At 44.8% G+C, this 19,830-nt stretch overlaps 1 protein-coding gene across 1 annotated transcript; it reads left to right on the plus strand.

Annotated features, from left to right (window-relative positions):
* Nucleotides 1-122: 122 nt before the first annotated feature.
* On the plus strand, nt 123-18,517 carry CIPC (CLOCK interacting pacemaker). The gene is made up of 4 exons (XM_007459764.1): nt 123-225; nt 5,527-5,714; nt 9,897-10,066; nt 14,963-18,517. Exons 2-4 carry the CDS (start codon nt 5,579-5,581, stop codon nt 15,854-15,856), a joined length of 1,200 nt encoding a protein of 399 aa, XP_007459826.1. The 5' UTR covers nt 123-225; nt 5,527-5,578; the 3' UTR covers nt 15,857-18,517.
* The last annotated feature ends 1,313 nt before the right edge of the window (nt 18,518-19,830 follow it).

The raw sequence follows: 19,830 nt of genomic DNA on the forward strand, positions 1-19,830 counted from the left end.
GAGAGCCGGAGTGAGGTCTGGGTGGCGTCGGGAGGCCGGAGCCGTGTCACGTGGCTGGCGAAAGCCGTCGCGGAGGCTGGCGGGGAGGAGAAATGGGCTGGAGGACTGGCGGATAGCTTGAGACCCAACGACAACGGGGTTGTCATGGAGCCGCGGGGCCGGGCTAGCGCATGCGCCACTCTAATCGCGGGTCGTCCGGTCGCGGAGCGGCGACCTCGGTCCTAGGTGAGAAAAGGAGGGCTGAGGGTGAAGGGGGAGGGTTTGGGCGAGGAGCGTGGGAAAAGGAAGTGGAAGTAGGGGAGAGAAGAAGGGAAGCGAGGTAGGCAAGAGGCAGAGCCGGGGCTTTCGGGGGACCGAGGGCCAGATTGATGGGAGCAGGGGGTGGTGCGTTCCTCCCCCATTTAGTTGGTCGGTTTTGCTGCGAGGGTCAGGACTGCGTGGCAGAGGAGATCGCGGGTGAGGAGGGGGCTGTGTGTGGGGAGCAATTGGGGTAAGACTGTTAGGGCGGGTGAGCCCTGGTCTAGCCCTGGGGGCAACAGCCGGCTGGGCATCCCGGCGGGGGAGCGCCTGGAGGCCCGCCGTGCTGTGAGCAGAGGGGCAGGGAATGGGCAGGTGAGTGAGCGCGGGAGCTGGTAACCCTGTGAGGGTCCTGGGCCTCCCGTTTGGGGATGAGGGGTAGTGCTCTGTTCTGGGCCCGGGGCACAGGTGTGCTGTCTTTTTCAGAGACTTGCTGTCCCCCACTTGGCTGGTTCTTTCCCCTGGGTGACCAGCTTGCCAGGCGTGGTGCCAGGGGGTGGGGAGGTGGGAGAGAAGGTGGGCATTGCCAAGTAAGGAGTTAGTGGTTAGTGTGGGCTGGTTCAGAGGAGCTCTGATCCAGGCCCAGGGCACAGGCCGCAGCCAGGCTCCCTGTTATTGCCCAAGTCCTGGCAGTAAGCGTTGCCTGGGCGTTTGCCCTGGGAGGCTGGTGGTATGCCAGTCACAGCACAGTCCTAGGGTCTGCCCAGTTCTGCCCTGCTGAGCTGGCAGGCTGGTGGATGCCTGGAGGGCACTCCTGCTGTCTGGCACAGATGCATCGTGGGCTGGTGCGAATGGGGGGTGGGTGGGCACTGTTAACTGTGAACCCTTCTCCAAGCAGGGGATTTGAGGAAGTTCTCTAATCTTATCCTCTCTTTGAAAGAGGAGAGTGGAATGAGCCATACCAGGTTCCCAACAGAGGACATTGTATGTTCAGGATCTTTGACATGAATTTGCAGCCAAGCTGGAGCATGGAAATGGATGTGAAGGGGAAGATGAATATTAGAGATTTAGGTAGATGGGTTTTTTTCCTCCTTTGTTAAAAAATCCACAGACACTCCCCCAGAATGGCATCTCCGAGTATGCAGACCAAGAGAAAATGACTTCAGAGAAAACCTAGTAACGTATTTATAATTCCTAGTAATGTCTTTATAATTCCAGCAATTACTCATGGCTTTCTGGGTGGTAAGGTCTTAATTTTCTATGGCCTTGTCGCTTTACTGTATTTAAGCCTCTGCTTGGGCTTTCACCTCACACCTCTGTTCATGCATGCCTGTTAAACACATGACACATTTTAAAAAGAACTTGAGCTCTCAGGAAAGTTGCCAAGTATCTATAAAAGGAGCAGCATTTCAGATCCTTCCCTTGTACACCTTGGGTCTCCTTTTTATCATAGGCCTAAATCACCATAGATATTGTTTGTGGATTAGACCAACCTCTAATTTGGTTGCTGGATTTACCCCTGAGGTTTCAGCTTAGAATGAGGGGTGGATGAGATACCTGTTTCCTGCAGGAGACCAGACCTGGACGTGAGGTGACCATGGTGTTTGGAAATGCAGACTCTTGACCTTCAAGCTGTTCAGGTATTTTGGTGACAGCTAAAGCTGCTAGGGCTGTGAGCAAGACTCAGCACGACAGAAGAGTTGTTGGAATTTATTATTCTGTGAGTACCTCACACATTAATTGCTGGGCGCTGAGGTTGCAAAGATGAAAAGACAACCCTTGAGGTTGAAGAGACGAACAGATAATTAGACTCTAATGTAAGAAATGCATAAATAGAAGAAACAAGTGCCGCGGAGCACTTGTTAGAATTTTATCTTATACCTATTTACGTAAACCTCTAGATTCATTGATTCACTTTCCATTGTGAGTTTTAGTGTATATTGTTCTCTGTGGGAACCTTTTGGACGGTGTGTTACATGTGCACTCGTAAGAGGCCCATTTAGGGTCAATCCAAGCTTAACTTGGAGTCCTCCTAATGCAGAGTTAGGCTCGTGAGGATCTGAGATGTTTGTAAGGCAGTCATAGTGGTTTCCAGTTTGTGCCAGGAAGCAGAGATGGCACAGTGGGTATGAGCTTGGTAACCCATTTTCAACCCCTGGTCAGCTTATGAGCATCTAACTTTATTGTAAAATAATACTGAAGAGGCAAAAGAAAATCTTGAGGTTCTCAAACTTCGCCATTGGTGTGGCCCTGGTTTTGAGAGCACCAGTAGTAAATGCCATCACTCTGCCTCTCTCTTATCGAGGGCCTCCTCTGGTGCTGTGTATGAATGGGTCTGTTGTTCACTGGCTAATTGACGTCCTCAGCGTCACTCCCAGGAGGGAAGTGCCTCTCTCAGGGAGAATAGGTCAAGATGGCATGTAGCCCTTCATTCTCTTTCCCACTTGAACTTCCCTGGGACACTAAGACCTATCTGCTGCTAGAAGAGAACTTTACTTAGGACAGAGGCTTCCACATCCAAAGCAGTCAGTTTACTATTCTAAAGTAGATTAGGCATTCTTTATTTCCAATTGCCACCAGTTCCCCAGGATCTAAAATTTTAGCATCTGTTCTCCTTTTAACGTCAACGTTTCAGCATTTTGATTCCACAACCAATATTGTCCTATTCTCAGATGAGCCAGATAGATTCCTGTGTATTTTCTGTAGCTCCGTTGACTACACTTTAATCAGTAGCAAGACCTTGTTCGTTGTGTTGTCACAAGGATTGTAGAAGTTGGAGTGCTTTATCTAAAATGCCTGTGAAATCATCCGTTTCATAAGATAATGTGAAACTTTGTCAAGGTCTTAATTAGTTGCAACTAACATGAGCCATCTTTCTAATCTAAGTCAATAGTAGGGTCAGACTTAATTCAAGTCTCATTGCCCATCCACCACCGATGTCTGCTTCCATTTTTGAAAAAGCCCTCTATTCACTTTCAGACATTATTATTTCAGGAAAATGAAACTATGTACATTTGTTGGGTTTCATACAAAAGGATCCTGATTAGAGATAGTTTTATATTTTATTCTGCTTTTTAAACTGGATTGTCCATGCTGTCAAACTTCATAGCCGTCCAGTAGAGATGTGCTTTTGCATAGTGTCATGCAAGATGTGACAGTGCCATTGTTTATCTTTCATGCACGTAGTACTAAACGTGCTCTGTCAAAGAGTGCTTGGTTGACATGGATTGAATGGGGAAGCCAGTCCCCTTAAATGAGTTAGGTGTGGTACAGAATAATTTTTACTTGGAATTGAGTTTAAAATTCTGATCAGTGTGCATTCCCTTTAGTCCACTTCTACCGTGTGCAAAAGTATGAGCAAGAGGGTTTCTCAGGGATGCCTGTAAACCTCCTTGTCTTCTATTTAATTTTATGTTGAATCCCTCCTCTGCTTCTGGAGTAGTTAATGTTCTTCACTAGATCCTGTATTAGCAGAAATGTTCACACTCAGCATTTTCAGGGTATTTCAGATACAGTGCTGTTTGGCAGGGGGCCATGTTTCTCTCTACTCAGAAGGACAAATGGATGGAGTCGAGAATGGATTGTGAGTAAAAACGCCACTGGGTGTTGCTTAAACCTACTATCTTAGTCCATTTGGGCTGTCATAACAAAATACCGCAGACTGGGTAGCTTATAAACCACAGAAATTTATTTCTCACAGTTCTAGAGGTTGAAAGTCCAAGCCTCTTTCAGGTCACAGACTTCTCACTGACTGTGGTGGAAGGCGCTAGGGACCTCTCTGGAGCCTCTTGTAAAGCTCTAATCCCATGAGGTGAAGCCCTCATGATTTAAGCCCCACCTCCTAATACCATCATCTTTGGGAGTCAGGATTTCATATATGAATTTGGAGGGGACACAAACATTCAGACTATAGCACTTTGCAGTTCCGTTATTATTATTGTTTTCCCTGTTGGTCCCCTGTGCTCTTTATCCCTGCAGTATCCTTACAGCTGGCATCCCTTGGCGATTCAGAGGGCCTTGTTAAAATGTCTTGAAGGGCTCATTGCTCTCGTACTTCGCACTGTTAGCCTAGTTCTGGATCTGCTTTGGACTAGCTGTGTGTCACTGGATCAAATCTAGGCTACTTTCCAGGAAGTGGGCGACCAGTTCTGTTTGATTCACTCTATAGCCCCATTCCTAGCACGATGCCTGGTTCATAGCAGGCACTTGATAAATATTTTTATTTATTTTACATTATTTATTTATTTATTTTTGGCTGCATTGGGTCTTCGTTGCTGCACGCGGGCTTTCTCTAGTTGTGGCGAGTGGGGGCTATTCTTCGTCCCAGTGCGCGGGCTTCTCATTGTCGTGGCTTCTCTTGTTGCAGAGCACGGGCTCTAGGCGCTTGGGCTCTAGGCACATGAGCTTCAGTAGTTGTGGTGCATGGGCTCAGTAGTTGTGGTGCACGGGCTCAGTAGTTGTGGCTGATGGGCTCTAGAGCGCAGGCTCAGTAGTTGTGGCGCACGGGCTTAGTTGCTGTGCGTCATGTGGGATCTTCCTGGACCAGGGCTTGAACCCGTTTCCCCTGCATTGGGGAAACCACTGCACCACCAGGGAAGTCCAATAAATATTTTTAAATGACTGAATGTAACTTATCTGAGCCTCAACTTCCTCCTCTTTAAAGTGGGATAGCAACTGAAGAGGACATTGTGAGGCTCAAGGAAAGAACCTTAACAGAAATAATGTTATGGGAGTTTGTGGAATCAGAGCACTATTACATATGGTCTTAGGTGTGCATAGAAGTGCTTTTTAAGCCAAAATGTAGCATGCATATATAAGGAGTTGTTTTTACTCTGTTCACTACCTCATCCAAAGAAGTGGAAAGTTAATTTGAGAAACTACACTCTGGGAGGTGGCAGAAAGTCCCGGGCCTGCAGATGTATCCTGGGAGGCAAGCCTGGTCCGAGGTGGGCATCCCCTCCGCTTTCCTCCCTCAAGGAGCATTCCAGAAAGCCTAATCAAATGTGCCTTTGTTAGCAGTTTACAAAGCTTCCACTGAGAATGCGGTTTGTGTGCTTTGCATTTGTAATGGAATTGGAGGGCAGCGAGAGGACAGTGAACCTCCTTTTGGGTGGAAACCATTCTACTGTTGAGTAAACTTGTAGCCTTTATCAGCTGAGACTGCTGAGAAAGTGCACACAGAGCAAGTGGGCGCCGCCGCAGGGGTTCTTGGCCCTTAGTTTACTCACCATTTGCCTCACCTGCCTCAGCTCTTCAGGCAGTGACTTCTTATGTAATTGTTTTTCACAGGGCAGTCCAGATGAAAAGAGTACTGATGAATGCACTTCCAGCCCAGTAAAACATGGAGAGGAAGAACCCATCCAGAGAGGGCTCTCGAAGACTCTCAGCCAAACTGAGCAAAGGCCCAGAGATGAAAAAAGTGTCTCGTCAACTCGGCATGGCAGCTGCTGAGTCAGATAAGGACTCTGGATTTTCAGGTTAAAAATGCCTTATCATTTCTACATTTCTAAAAGTGTCTCGTCAACTCGGCATGGCAGCTGCTGAGTCAGATAAGGACTCTGGATTTTCAGGTTAAAAATGCCTTGTCATTTCTACATTGTAATGAATGATTTGCCTGAAAAACCTCTGTTAAAACTCATTTGTGTGATAAGGATGGGAAGATTTCACCCACAGGAGACATAGTTTTCTGATCTCTTCAAATGGTAATTATGTTGCCATATGGCCGGGTACTCATCCCAGTCACAGTGGGGTTAGTTCTGAAGGAATGATTTGACATCTTTTTTCAACTTAGACTCTCAACTTTAAATCTTATATTTCCGAATGTGGCAAGTGGCTACTGGAAAAATATATTTAAATACTCATATCCTATTGTCTTACCTCCTTTTTCATAGGAATAGTTATATTGCAGGGAAACATACGTGCATGTTGTCACCACATATAACAAATTAAACAAAAGTAGTATATAATTTGTTAAGATAACTTTTTTGCTGAGAAAGTGTTTGCTGTGTTTAAAAACATTTCCCCCCATAACCCATCCCTGCCAGTATTTGTGCCTTTTGTATTTGGACTGTGAGCCTCCTGGCCCGATTCCAAACTTGAGTATCTGTTAGAGACAAGAAAGCAAGGCAGTTTTCCTTATTGGTTTGTCTTAAACTTTATCTGAAAGGACTAGTTGCATACCCAATAAATCTGTTAATTTTGTGCCGAGGCTTTTTTATTTCCAGGTCTGAGAGTGGTGGCTTAAATATGGCTCTAGTGTCAACATTTTGGCCCAGGGGATGCAGAGGGGTGATGCCAGGGGATTCTGGCTGGGTTAACCTCCTGAGAGTGGAGCCCTCTCCTGGAGAAAGATTTATATTATCCAGCCCACAGAGACTTACCAATCCACTGTGTTGATTTATTAATTTATAGTGAGAAATGCAGCTGTTAGGAAAACTAGAACTCAGTCATCCTTAGATTGGTGTATTTTCTCCCTGTAGGTATGCTGCACGGGAAGCCAAATTATAAATAGACTGTTTCTCAGAGGAACAGAGCACCATCCTAGGGATTAGAATAAGGACAGTTCAGGGAAGGGAGGGCAGGTTTATAGCCCTTTGGGTTTTTCTTCTCAATCTTTTAGCATTGTTTCCCAAGCTTACCTCATCATAGGGCTCGTCTGAGGCATTTGTTAAAAATACTGATCACCAGACCCCTCTTCTGGAATGTGAGTTTTATATTTTTACAAGTGTCTCTGGTGATTCCTGTGATCAGACAGGTTTGGGAAACTTTGCAGGCCTAGTGTCTTTTTTTTTTCTTTCTTTTAATATCGTGTTTGTTTTTTGTCTGTTTTTCATATCATGAAGGTAATACATGCTCATGGTAGAAGCTTAGAAATTTAGGTACATGCAAAGAAGAAAACAAACATTAACCATACTCCCACCTCCTGTTATTCTCAATACTGTGGCCATTTTGGTACTTCCAATAACTTCAGTTCTGTCAGACCAGCTGTTCTGTAGCATGTCCCAAAGTCTGGAGAGTTTTTCTGAAAGTTTCCTATTCTCTGTGCAGAAGTGCCTTAAGTATTGTGCTGTTCACATAAGGCAGCATCAAAAGCACTCAGATTCACTGTGCTCCAGAAAGTGGCCCTAGTGGATACCTTCAGCCACATCTGGGCCAGGGGCCAGTGGTTTCGTCACTGCCTGAGTTATCGTTCCAGTTACCTTGGGATGTGATGTAATTTGCAATTATTAATTAGCTGTAGTCCATATTGAGATTTTTCCCATTGTCCCACTAGTGGCCTTTATAATTGTTAGTCTTTTTGTATATTTGTTTGTTTTGGGTCCAGAACCCAGTTGAAGGCTGTGCATTTCATTTAATTGTCCCTTTTTTTTTTTAAATTTTAAATTTATTTATTTATTTAATTTTTGGCTGCATTGGGTCTTTGCTGTGCTGGCTTTCTTTAGTTGCGACGAGCTGGGGCTACTCTTCATTGTGGTGCGTGGACTTCTCACTGCGGTGGCTTCTCGTTGCGAAGCACAGGCTCTAGATGCATGGGCTTCAGTAGTTGTGGCACGTGGGCTCAGCAGTTGTGGCTCGCGGGCTCTAGAGCACAGGCTCAGTAGTTGTGGCACACAGGCTTAGTTGCTCCGCGGCATGTGGGATCTTCCCGGACCAGGGCTCGAACCAGTGTCCCCTGCCTTGGCAGGTAGATTTTTAACCACTGCCACCAGAGAAGCCCTGTCCCTGTCTTTTAAATCTTATTTAGTCTAGACCAGCTCCTTCATCTTCCCGTTCTTTTTTTGGGACATCGTCATCTTTAGAGGAGTTAGGCCTGTTGTTTTGTAGAATGTTTCACACTGGATTTCTCTGGTAGCTTCCCCATTATCAGAAATAGGCTAAACATTATTTTAATAGAAAACTAAATTTTTGATGTTATATCCTTCTCATTGCAACACATAAGGTGACTCCTAAGTGTGTCTTATTCTTGGTGACACTCTGATTAAAGGGGTAGATGTATACCAGATTTCTTTATTGCAAAAGTACTCTTTTCTCTTTGTAATTAATGAGCAATTTATGGGATGATACTTTGAGATTGTGTGACTATCCTGTTCCCCAGCAAACTCTTGACTAGTGATTTTGGCACCCATTGATGATCCTTGCCTGAACCAGTTACAACATTCGTGGTTTGAAAATGGTGATCTAATTCTATCATTCCTTGTGTGTTTTATTAGCTGACAGTCGTCTCTAAAGAAGTACCTCTCTCCTCTGCTCCCTTTTTACAGCACCACTGTGGATTCACGGAATTGTTTTGTGATTTTGTTTGTCAATCCATTATCATTATTCTTTTTGATACTCGAATTGCCCCACATTTGGTCAGTGGGAGTCCCTTCTAGGTGGCGCCTGTGTCTTTGACATGTCCCCATTTGTGTTGGAGCACTTCCTTGCTTTCTGGGACAGTAAGATGTCCAGGCTCATCTTGCACCTTCCCTGCCAAAGATATCAGCCATTTCTCCAAGGAGCCCCGGTTTCCTTTTTGTGCAGAATGGCATTTAGAAACCAAGATACACGTACAAGGTACGCACTTTTCTTCTGAAGTCCTTTGTTTCTGGCCTAATAGTTCTTAACTAGAGGTGCACATTTGGATTACTTGTAGTGCTTTGTGAAAATAATACGTGCCTGGACACCAGATAAATCAGTTCAGTAGAGTGAGGGGAAGACCCCAACACCAGTAATTTCTAAAAAACATCTTTGGAGAATCTGATTAAATGCAAGTGTTGACAGTTGCTCTCTTCTAAATTATAGTCACATTCCAGTCCTGCCTCATCCAGACGACTCTGAGATTCTTGATGAGCATTTAGGGTATTCCCAGACTCCTCACTGGCAGGGTTACTGCAGTCTCTTGGTTTACTCCAGCAGGGAGCTAATTAAGCCCTCTCTGTATGGATTTCACATAGATCAGCCTTCTTTTCTTTGTGGCAGAGAGTATCTTTCCGTCACCCATTGTGCAGAACCCCCAGTGGGCACACTCAGCGTGCATTTAGGACACTAACAAAGGAGGTGCTTAACTGGGTGGAGGAGGAAAACAAAGAAAGACACATTGTAAACCTCATCTTGATGAACTTATCCAGAATTTTACAACTGGAAAACTTAGGAGGAAGCTATTTTAATTTCAGAGTGGAGGTAAGTCTTGAGGTTTTATAGGTTGGTTTTGTTTTTGTTATTATTGTTACATCATGTAGTGCCCAGAGCCTCTAAAGGTCTTATTAATCTGCCCAGAGCCTCTGAAGGTCTTATTAATCTTGCCCCAAGTCACACGCACACTCCTCTTCCCTTTCAACCAGAGATTCTTAAAAGTAATGAGCTAACTTTGAAGGCTTTACCCACTTCTCCTGTAGCCTGGTGATGGTTACTTTCTCATGAACCCAAATGGATGCAGGCTTTTGTCTGTAATAGAGTTAGAAGGGAAGAGAGCTGTCCTAGGGCAGTGATTCTCAATCTTTTGGGGTGGGAGGGATAATTATGGCTCCCATTGAGAATCCAGTGAAAGTTAGATACCTACTCCTCAGAAAAATTCACAAAAACACATATCACAAATGTTCCATTCCGTTTTAAGGGGTCCATGGCTCCCCAGGAGGACTAGTTAAGAGCCTGAGTGAACTGACCATTTTTCCGCCCACCAGATGGGAGCTCTGAATGCCTGAGCTCGGCAGAGCAGATGGAGTCTGAGGACATGCTGAGCGCTTTAGGCTGGAGCCGAGAAGACAGGCCAAGGCCGAGCGCCAAGCCTGCGAGCAGTGCCTTCCCAACACTGGCCCCCATGGTTGTCATGAAGAACGTGCTGGTCAAACAGGTGAGGAGGACTGAGCTCTCGTAACATCTTTGCATGCTAGAGTTTCTGAGCTTCCTGTGCACAGAGCTTCTCCCTCTCTGCCAAGGAGAGATGTGAGAAGCAGACCACCGGCACCACACCAACACGTGCTTCTGTGCTGGGAAGAGGATGTGTCCTTTCAGCTACTGACGGTGTTTGAAAAAGGAATACAAGAGTCATCACATGTGTTCTCATTTTCCAGAGAGTAAGACTATTTTATTTCTGCATCCCTAGTTTGTCCAAAGCGATCTGGAATACTTTAGTCGTGTTAAACGGAACCAAACAGAAATGTCCTAACGTCTGTAGTGCGTGCTAAGATATGACCGAATTTAAGGTAGAAACAAGAGGATCTCTTTTTAATTTGACTGGGACTTTTAGAAATATTTTTTTGAGAAGTAGAGGCAATTTCCCTGTTTCTCATGTTACATTCTGAGCACTTTCTTAGTAATCAGCCAAAGCTATGTCATTAGTGAGAAAGGAGCTCTTTGGTTTAGGTATGGCTATACCAGCAGACTCCACACAGCATTGTTGAGGAATTGAAAAATCACCCTGTTTCAGGCTTTCTTATATAACTATGCAAATTATGTGATTATTGTCTAGATACGAAAGAAAAGAAGATTTAGATAAAAATCTAAGCTAAGCCCCAGTGTTTGGAACAAACAGCTCATTCGTATGAACTTAAGGAACATGTAACCTTACCCTACTTTGCTCTAAAATAGATCAGTCCTCGCGTGGGTCCGTTGATGCGGCTGCTCAAAGCTAGTGAAGTTTGAAATCTGGCTGTATGTTGTTGACCTTCCCACCTTAGGTAGAAGAACGTGGCTCTAGCCTGACAGGAGACCTTAGTGCTTAACTATTACCTAGTTATTGCTGAACAACACAAACTGATTTTCAACAAGGCAACCTGGTGAGTTTGGTAAAAGAATTTGCAGATACTTGCTTGGCAGATCACATCTCAGCTGGAAGCACAGCTCCTCACTGGAATGAGGCGAGAGAATAAAGATATGAAATGGAGCCCAAATGAGATTGTCCGGGCCCCACCGGTAGTTCTCAGGGCTTCCTGTCTCCTGCTCTTTCCTCCCTGCCTTCCTCTCTGGCCCCCTGGTCACTCTTTCTTAGGCGTCTTTGTTGACTGTTGTGGGCGAGGCTGGCAGCTCCAGAGGGCTGTTGCAGGGTGAGTAGGCGGGTCCAGCAGAGCCATCTTCTTCAGGACAAAGACCCACTGGGAAGGCTGCTGGGCTTGATCAGGAGACAGGAGGCTTGGGGGCAGACTGACCTGATGGAGCAGTCTAGGAGTTTTGTTTTTTCACATATGCTAGAATCCAGCACATTCCAAATTTAAAAGCATTATACACTTGTAAAAATCTCTGCTTATTGCATAGTGTCTTAATTATTGCTGCTTGGTTTTAGGATTTTTCTTTTGAGGCTCTGATTCCAGTTCTGTCACCGGACTGCGTGATCTTACACACAATTACTTATTACTCGTACACACAATTACAATTACTCATTTTCTTCATCTTTAACATGAGGCTAGGATTGATTCTAGAGATCCTATCCAAGACCCTATGTTTCTGAGATCCTATCCAAGTCTAAAATCTTGTCTGGTATTCCCTCTGGTGATTTCAATAAGAATGGTACCTTGTAAAATCTAAATTAGAACAAATAAACTAAGTATCTAAGTGGGCATAACAATAGCATTAGGAAGAATAATCCAGTGAAATCAGCTTGGGAAAGCAACGAGTTAGGTATTTTCTGGATCCAGTTGCCTTGTAGGTCAACCCTTACGGCATGAGTGAGCAGGGGGACAGCCTGAAGTTCTGCTCTTGACTGACCTGGACGAGGCTGATCTCTTCTTTGAAAGACCCCTGATTTTTGTATCTCCTCTGATGGGGGAGTGTGGTTGCTAGGCCCAGCATTGCTTGCTTATGGACATCCAGAGTGTATTTGAACACCAAGAGGGCTCCAGAATGGACTCTCCAGGTCATCCCAGCCTTTGCACAGGAGATGAACTGTAGTTGAACTTGGCCAGGAGTTCCTAAGCAGGTATCCAAGAAGCTGAAATGTATGCAAATCAGGTGCCGGTGTGGGAGCAGAGTCCATCGCTTTCCTCAGATAAATCACATGACTGCACTAAGGGTAAGAGCCTCTGTCAGGTTCTCTCTCTGCCTGTAGCCTCATCTACACTCATATCTCTGGGCCCGGGTTGGAATTGGACTGGCATTTAAATATTAGAGACAAGTTCATGGAAAGTCCTTGTAATAAAGAGTCTGAGTCCATCTTTTAAATGAATAAATACATGAGAAAAGTAGCCATGCCCTTCTTTATTAGATTACTGTCTGAATCAGTACTTTAATTAAAAATTAAAATGTATAATTGAGCAGTAATAGAGCAAAAGCAATGTAGCAGAACGGTTTGGATGGGTTTTAGAGTCAGAGGATGGAATCCCATCTTCACCACTTAGTAGCTTGGGGACTGAAAGCAAGTTATTTCAACTTCCTAAGCCTCAGTTTCCTGTTTGTGAAAGGAAATGATAACTACCTCATGGGATCATTATGGCGATTCAGTGAGACAACGCAGGTGACACGTCACACACAGTGCTAGCCTGTGGTAAGCACCCGTACACGGTGGCTGTTCCTGCCTTGCAGAGCTCTGTGGTAGTCGGGCGTTATTGCCTTAAATACAGGGGCCCATGGACTCCTGACAATATGTAACTTTTTAATCAAAAGTTGTTTTCAGGTAAAAGAGGTTCCAGATGTAACTAAGTGAAGATAGACTGGTGTGAAGTCACATTTATAGTATTGAGATTAGCACATTTTAACTTATGCCGGCAAATTGTACTATCCATCCTTTTTTTATTTTTTTTTTGTAGAATTTTTTTTTTAACATCTTTATTGGAGTATAATTGCTTTACAGTGGTATGTTAGTTTCAGCTTCACAACAAAATGAATCAGTTATATATATATACATATGTTCCCATATCTCTTCCCGCTTGCGTCTCCCTCCCTCCCACCCTCCCTATCCCACCCCTCCAGGCGGTCACAAAGCACCTAGCTGATCTCCCTGTGCTATGTGGCTGCTTCCCATTAGCTATCTACCTTACGTTTGGTAGTGTATATATGTCCATGCCTCTGTCTCGCTTTGTCACAGTTTACCCTTCCCCCTCCCCATATCCTCAAGTCCATTCTCTAGTAAGTCTGTGTCTTTAGTCCTGTTTCACCCCTAGGTTCTTCATGACATTTTTTTTCTTAAATTCCATATATATGTGTTAACATACGGTATTTGTCTCTCTCTTTCTGACTTACTTCACTCTGTATGACAGACTCTAGGTCTATCCACCTCATTACAAATAGCTCAATTTCGTTTCTTTTTATGGCCAATATTCCATTGTATATATGTGCCACATCTTCTTTATCCATTCATCCAGTGATGGATGCTTAGGTTGTTTCCACCTCCGGGCTATTGTAAATAGAGCTGCAGTGAACATTTTGGTACATGATTCTTTTTGAATTATGTTTTTCTCAGGGTATATGCCCAGTAGTGGGATTGCTGGGTCATATGGTAGTTCTATTTGTAGTTTTTTAAGGAACTTCCATACTGTTTTCCACAGTGGCTGTATCAGTCTACATTCCCACCAACAGTGTAAGAGGGTTCCCTTTTCTCCACACTCTCTCCAGCATTTATTGTTTGTAGATTTTTTGATGATGGCCATTCTGACCAGTGTGAGATGATATCTCATTGTAGTTTTGATTTGCATTTCTCTAATGATTAATGATGTTGAGCATTCTTTCATGTATTTGTTGGCAATCTGTATATCTTTGGAGAAATGTCTATTTAGGTCTTCTGCCCATTTTTGGATTGGGTTGTTTGTTTTTTTGATATTGAGCTGCATGAGTTGCTTGTATGTTTTGGAGATTAATCCAAATTGTACTATCCATCCTTTTTTTAAAAAAAAAATTGTTTTTAATTTAAAAAGTTTTTTTTAAATTTAAATTTATTTATTAAAAATTTTTTTTTGTTGCGCTGCACGGCATGCGGGATCTTAGTTCCCCCACCAGGGATTGAACCCCCACCCCCTGCAGTGGAAGCGTGGGGTCCTAGCCACTGGACCACCAGGGAAGTCCCCTATCCATACTTCTATCGCCTTACTTGTGACCTTAACTATGTCACTACTTCACGACCTTCCTAGTTTCTTTTTCTCAAGTGATAGCACTTGAATAAAGATAGCTATTTCCTCCAGTTTTCCCTTAAGAAAAAAAATATATGATGTCAGACCCAAATGAATTTTTAAGCCACATCTCCAGTCATGTTAAGAAGGGCTACCCCTAGGGTTTCCCTGGTGGCGCAGTGGTTGAGAGTCCGCCTGCCGATGCAGGGGACACAGGTTCGTGCCGCGGTCGGGGAAGATCCCACATGCCGCGGAGCAGCTGGGCCTGTGAGCCATGGCCGCTGAGCCTGCGCGTCCGGAGCCTGTGCTCCGCAACGGGAGAGGCCACAACAGTGAGAGGCCCGCGTACCGCCCACATGCTGTGGAGCAACTAAGCCCATGTGCCACAATTACTGAACCTGTGCTCTAGAGCCCGCGCACCACAACTACTGAGCCCGTGTGCTGCAACTACTGAAGCCCGCGCTCTGCAACAAGAAGCCACCGCAATGAGAAGCCTGTGCACCGCAAGGAAGAGAAGCCCCTGCTCGCCGCAACTAGAGAAAGCCCGTGCGCTGCAACGAAAGCCAATGTAGCAAAAAAAAAAAAAAAAAAAAAAAAGGGCTACCCCGTGTGTGAGGGAAGCTCTGTACTTATATCTGAGTATTTGCTTTGCCTCTTGGACAGCTGCAGGTAACACGTAGTGTGCTGCTCTTTTCCTTTGCTTTTTCCTTCAGGGCAGCAGCTCATCCCAGCTCCAGTCGTGGTCTGTGCAGCCCTCCTTTGAAGTGATCTCAGCACAGCCCCAGCTCTTATTCCTTCATCCACCTGTACCATCTCCTGTCAGCCCATGTCACGCTGGTGAGAAAAAGTCGGACTCCAGGAACTACTTGCCCATTCTCAATTCTTACACCAAAATAGCCCCACACCCAGGCAAAAGGGGCCTCTCCCTCAGCCCAGAAGAAAGAGGAGAAGGTGGAATGCAGAAGAAGATATGTACTGAGAGACTTGGGCCAAGCCTGTCTTCTAGTGAGCCGACCAAGACTGGTGCGGGCCCACCCAGGCCCCCGACTCCAGCGCCCCCCAGCACCAAGCTTGCCGAGGACTCAGCTCTTCAGGGTGTGCCCTGCCTGGTGGCAGGTGGAAGTCCACAGACGCTTCAGCCAGTGTCCAGCAGCCATGTGGCTAAAGCTCCCAGCCTGACCTTTGCTTCCCCCGCCAGCCCTGTCTGTGCATCAGACAGTACCCTGCACGGGATGGAGAGCAACTCCCCGCTGTCCCCACTGTCAGCTAGTTACACCTCCCCTCTGTGGGCTGCAGAGCACCTCTGCCGCAGCCCAGATAGCTTTTCAGAGCAGCGGCAGAGCAAGCACAGGCGCTTTCAGAATACCCTAGTAGTCCTACACAAATCTGGTTTGCTGGAGATCACTTTGAAGACCAAGGAGTTGATTCGTCAGAACCAGGCAACTCAGGTGGAACTAGACCAGCTAAAGGAGCAGACCCGGCTATTTATCGAGGCCGCCAAGAGCAGGGCTCCTCAGGCTTGGGCCAAGCTGCAGGCGTCTTTAACATCAGGGTCAGGTCATCCTGGCAGTGACCTAGAAGCATTCTCCGATCAGCCAGACATATAACATAGAAGGCATATTTTCCTGTTACTTGAGTGGTTCTTTTTAACTCTTTTACCGTTATCTACTCCTGTTTCCCAAAGCTTATGTAAGAGCTTTCCTTTTAAACTTAAACTGTTCAGCGGTTCACTTACGAAGCCACATGCCAATACCTGGCTGCTGTCTTAACCTGTGGTCTGTGCACAGTTTACCTTTGTCTCCGTTCCACTGAGGACCTCAGATTCGGGTGTCCTCGAGTGCCTCTTCCTTAGCCTGCAGGCACTTCGATGGATCGCGGGGCAAAGCGGGAAAGATGCTTGTGTGGGGCCCTTCTAGCTGTCACTTCCCACCATCCCACTCACTAACCGTGATCAGGGATGCAGTGACGCAGACAAACATACAGAGTGACACCTGTCAAGCCAGGGAGTAGGTGACATAAGGAGCCCTTCGTGGATCTTCCCTTGAAGGCCTTAGTCACAGAGGAAAATGTAAGAGGAGGGTGTTTGCATTTTACGAGGCATTGTGCCATTTGGGAGAAACCTAAAATGCTTTAAAATGCTTTGGGCACACATTGGTCCTCGGATGCAAGCACTTAATCACTTAAAGCTTTGTTCCTTTAAACTCGAAAGTCAAGGGGAAGGGGTAGTACCGTTAACTCGTACACTTTAATCATAAGCCAGATTTCTGTTAAACTGGTAGATGAAATATTTCAGATTTGTAAAGTATGGAATGGATTTAGGACCATCTGGAGCTACAGTTGATGAACTGCTTTTTTGACTCAGAGTCTGAAGAAAGGAGAAATGGCTAGCATCTCTTGGTTGAGAGCTGGAAGATTCTGATAATTTATGCTTTTTTCTCTCTCTCTCTTCTTTTGAAACAATGCAAAAGAAGATTTTCTTATATGTGAAAATCCTAAAAGAGAGCTTCATGGTTCCCGATTGTGTAATACAAGTCAGCCCTCTGCTACCATCTTTTTTCCCCCTTTGTTTTTACAGAAGAGGAAAGGAATGATTATTAAGCTTGATAAACTTTGAATTAAAATCATCACAAGGTTATGACATTAAGTCCACAAAAAATTGGAAAACGTTATCCATTTTCTTTCCACATCCAGAGTTTTCATTTGTCTTATGTCACGGTGACGTGGAGCAGTCTTCTGTATTTCTTTCGTGCATTGGGTTTGGCTGCAAAGCCAAAGGTGTAGTGGGTTATGTGAAGTCCATCTAGAAGTGGAGAGTGTTATGAGAACTTGCAGATGATACACACTCTTTCAGCCTCATTGTAAACTAGATTTCTAAGTCGTAAAGTTGCCAGCTTTTTATCCTCCCATTTAAAATTGTCATCCTCTTGAAAATCTTTGTACCAATTACTTTAGTAAGAAATTCTGTATGACCAACTTCATCTTTCCTGCAAGGAAAATGTTCTTGAAGTTCTACCAAGGCCAGAAGCTAATGCTCATGTTTGCTAGGTAGTTGTAACTCTTAACATAGTTTAAAAATTACAAGGCTTCAGATTGCCTGCAGTTTGTTCTCAAACATGTACAATTTAGATATGACCAATTTAGAAGTAAGCAACTCAGTAAAATCTTTAGACTCTCCTGGTAAATGCAGAATTATTACCTGCCATTTGCTTTCTGAAAGATTTCAAAAATCAGAGCAAATGTGTCTTTAAGCAGACTCTGCTCCTTTTAATATTTTTCTCTTGGCCCACACCCTTTGCCTCCCCTGAATCTGTGTGGTGCTGCAGGAACTCTGCTCTGCATGCCGTGCTAGGAAGCTTCCTTTTTGGCAGAGTATGTTTGGCAGCAAAGCTCTAGAAACAGGTGCCTTCAGAACAGCCTGGGCACCAGTCATGAGTCTTACTGAGTCAAAAATCTGAACACACTTTGCTGAGAACCAAATTTATTCCTTCAGAAAAACCCTCTGTGGAGCTTTATGCGTCTTGGACTCTTCCTAGATTAAGGTTTGCATTCCCTCCTGTCAGGTACAAGACGATGAAAGCCGTCATTGATCCTCACTGCTGAGTGACAGGGAAAAGCAGCACCACCCCGCCGCTCTTCTCTGATGTTGTAACTCAGTGTGGAAGTCTCTCTGGGCTCTTAGCATGGGTGTTCTTTACCTAGTGGAGCAGTAAGCCACTTAGAGAAGCTGGTCGTGGAAGGAGAGAGCCACTGAGGCTAGCAGACATGTGGAGCCAGAAACCAGATCGGCAAATGGAGGAACCTCGGAGTTGACTGGAAGGATCTCCGTTGGTTTCACGAGGCTGTAAGTAGTAGTGGTTTTAGTGATGTGTGATTTGATCTGGTATGAAGTTCTGTGGCAAAGCTGCTGTTTTCTAAAAGCCATTCTTAGCTCAAAGCAACCCTTAAGAGAAGTTTCGGCAGATTGCGTTGGCAGTATTGAAACACATCTAGAAAAAGCTGCTGATTGAATTGGTTATGGGAATGGAGTTTGGTGACATTTGTAATTTATTACACTCATTGCTTTTTATCGATTGTGGTATTGTCTGACTTTACGATGATTGCTTCAGCAGAAAAGTGACTCTTGTGCATATATTGAAGTGTTTTTCCAGCTATGAATTCTTTAGGGTAGAGATTTATTTATCAAATGTGAATTCTTTTGAGGAAGTATGAAGTTTTGTAGAAATTGACTGTGAAATGTCAGAGAAAAATAAAAGTCACTTACTTGAAAACTATTTGGCCTTTGGGCTTTATAACTGCTTAAAATGCTAAGTGAAATCAAGAGTAAATGTTTGATTGATTTAGGTTTCATACATACGTACTCGTGGCATTTGGGGATACTGGGATTAGTTACTGAACTTGTGGAAATTCATTGTTCAGACTCTCACCGGTGTGAACTTAAGGGAGATGCAGGCACTCGTAAGGCAAATGGATAGTGCAGCTTTCCCTAGAGTCATGGAGGTTTATACTGGGTAGGTTGGGAGGAGAGAGAGGAGAATACAATCCAGTGATTTCCTCCATCTGATAACGACACTTTCACAAACAGAACTTTTAAGTGGCAGAAGCACTACAGTCGTCTCCTGGGATAAACTAAAGCCATATCAAGTGAAGTTCTTTTACCACAGAGCGGTCCTTAGCAAGTACATCTCCAAGCCTTTTCCTTCCTGCTTCTCTGAGGTGATTCCTAAGGCTCTGCTCCTCCTCATCAAGGTTCACCTACGGAGTCTCAGCAGGGAGATGTGTAGTCTTCCCTGCTCTCCGAGGCCAGTCAGGACACCCCTCCTGGGGTTTTTAAGTCACTGGGAAAATAAAAAGCGTATCATCATTTAAAGGCCTGTAGGGTTGCCATAGTCTAATTCTTACAACATTATTTCTGTTCTATACAATTTTCTAAGTAACGTTTAAAAAGATGGCTGTAAGACCACTAAAACAAACAAAAATGGGTAAAGATGGCTAGAAGAGGCCCCTCCTGAAATAGAGAAGCACCCTCCCATAAGAGATGGAATCTAGAGACACGAGAGCCACAGAGTGGATCCTGCAAGGCTTAGGCGAGCCCTGTTACTGTCGTCCCTGGCCCTTGGACATGATTCCTGTATGTGGAAATACCTGCCCGTTGCAAACATGTCTGTTTAATCCACGTCTTTTATGACATCATTGCAGATTGTAGCCTGGTGCAGCGGGGTCGAAAGACCTCCATGCACCTGTCACATCTGTCACTCATTAACTGGGTGACTTTGGATAAGTCACTGAACCTCTAGGTATCACTCCTCTCAGTTGAATAATAAAGAATTGGAACTGGTTCTGTCTATTGGTGCTTCCCAACTCTAACCATTTGTAAGATCTCTGTCTGTCACAGGTGAGGCTTAAAATTACAGATCTTCCTCATTTTACAGTGGGGTTACATCCTGATAAACCCATCATAAGTTGAAAATATCCTAAGTCAAAAATGCATGTGGCGGCATGGCCTTCATCAAATCCAAAAGAGTGAGCTCAGCGGAGAAATAGCCGTGCACCCTTCCCGCCGAGAGTCCCGGTCCACATTGAA

This window comes from Lipotes vexillifer, unplaced genomic scaffold, assembly GCF_000442215.2.
Source record: "Lipotes vexillifer unplaced genomic scaffold, Lipotes_vexillifer_v1.1 scaffold39, whole genome shotgun sequence".
Lineage (NCBI taxonomy): Eukaryota > Metazoa > Chordata > Mammalia > Artiodactyla > Lipotidae > Lipotes > Lipotes vexillifer.

Coding starts and splice junctions, on each gene's coding strand:
- CIPC (XM_007459764.1), top strand. CDS start 5,579: ATGGAGAGGAAGAACCCATCCAGAGAGGGCTCTCGAAGACTCTCAGCC. Junction 5,715..9,896: donor TAAGGACTCTGGATTTTCAG/GTTAAAAATGCC, acceptor TCCGCCCACCAG/ATGGGAGCTCTGAATGCCTG. Junction 10,067..14,962: donor AGAACGTGCTGGTCAAACAG/GTGAGGAGGACT, acceptor TTTTTCCTTCAG/GGCAGCAGCTCATCCCAGCT.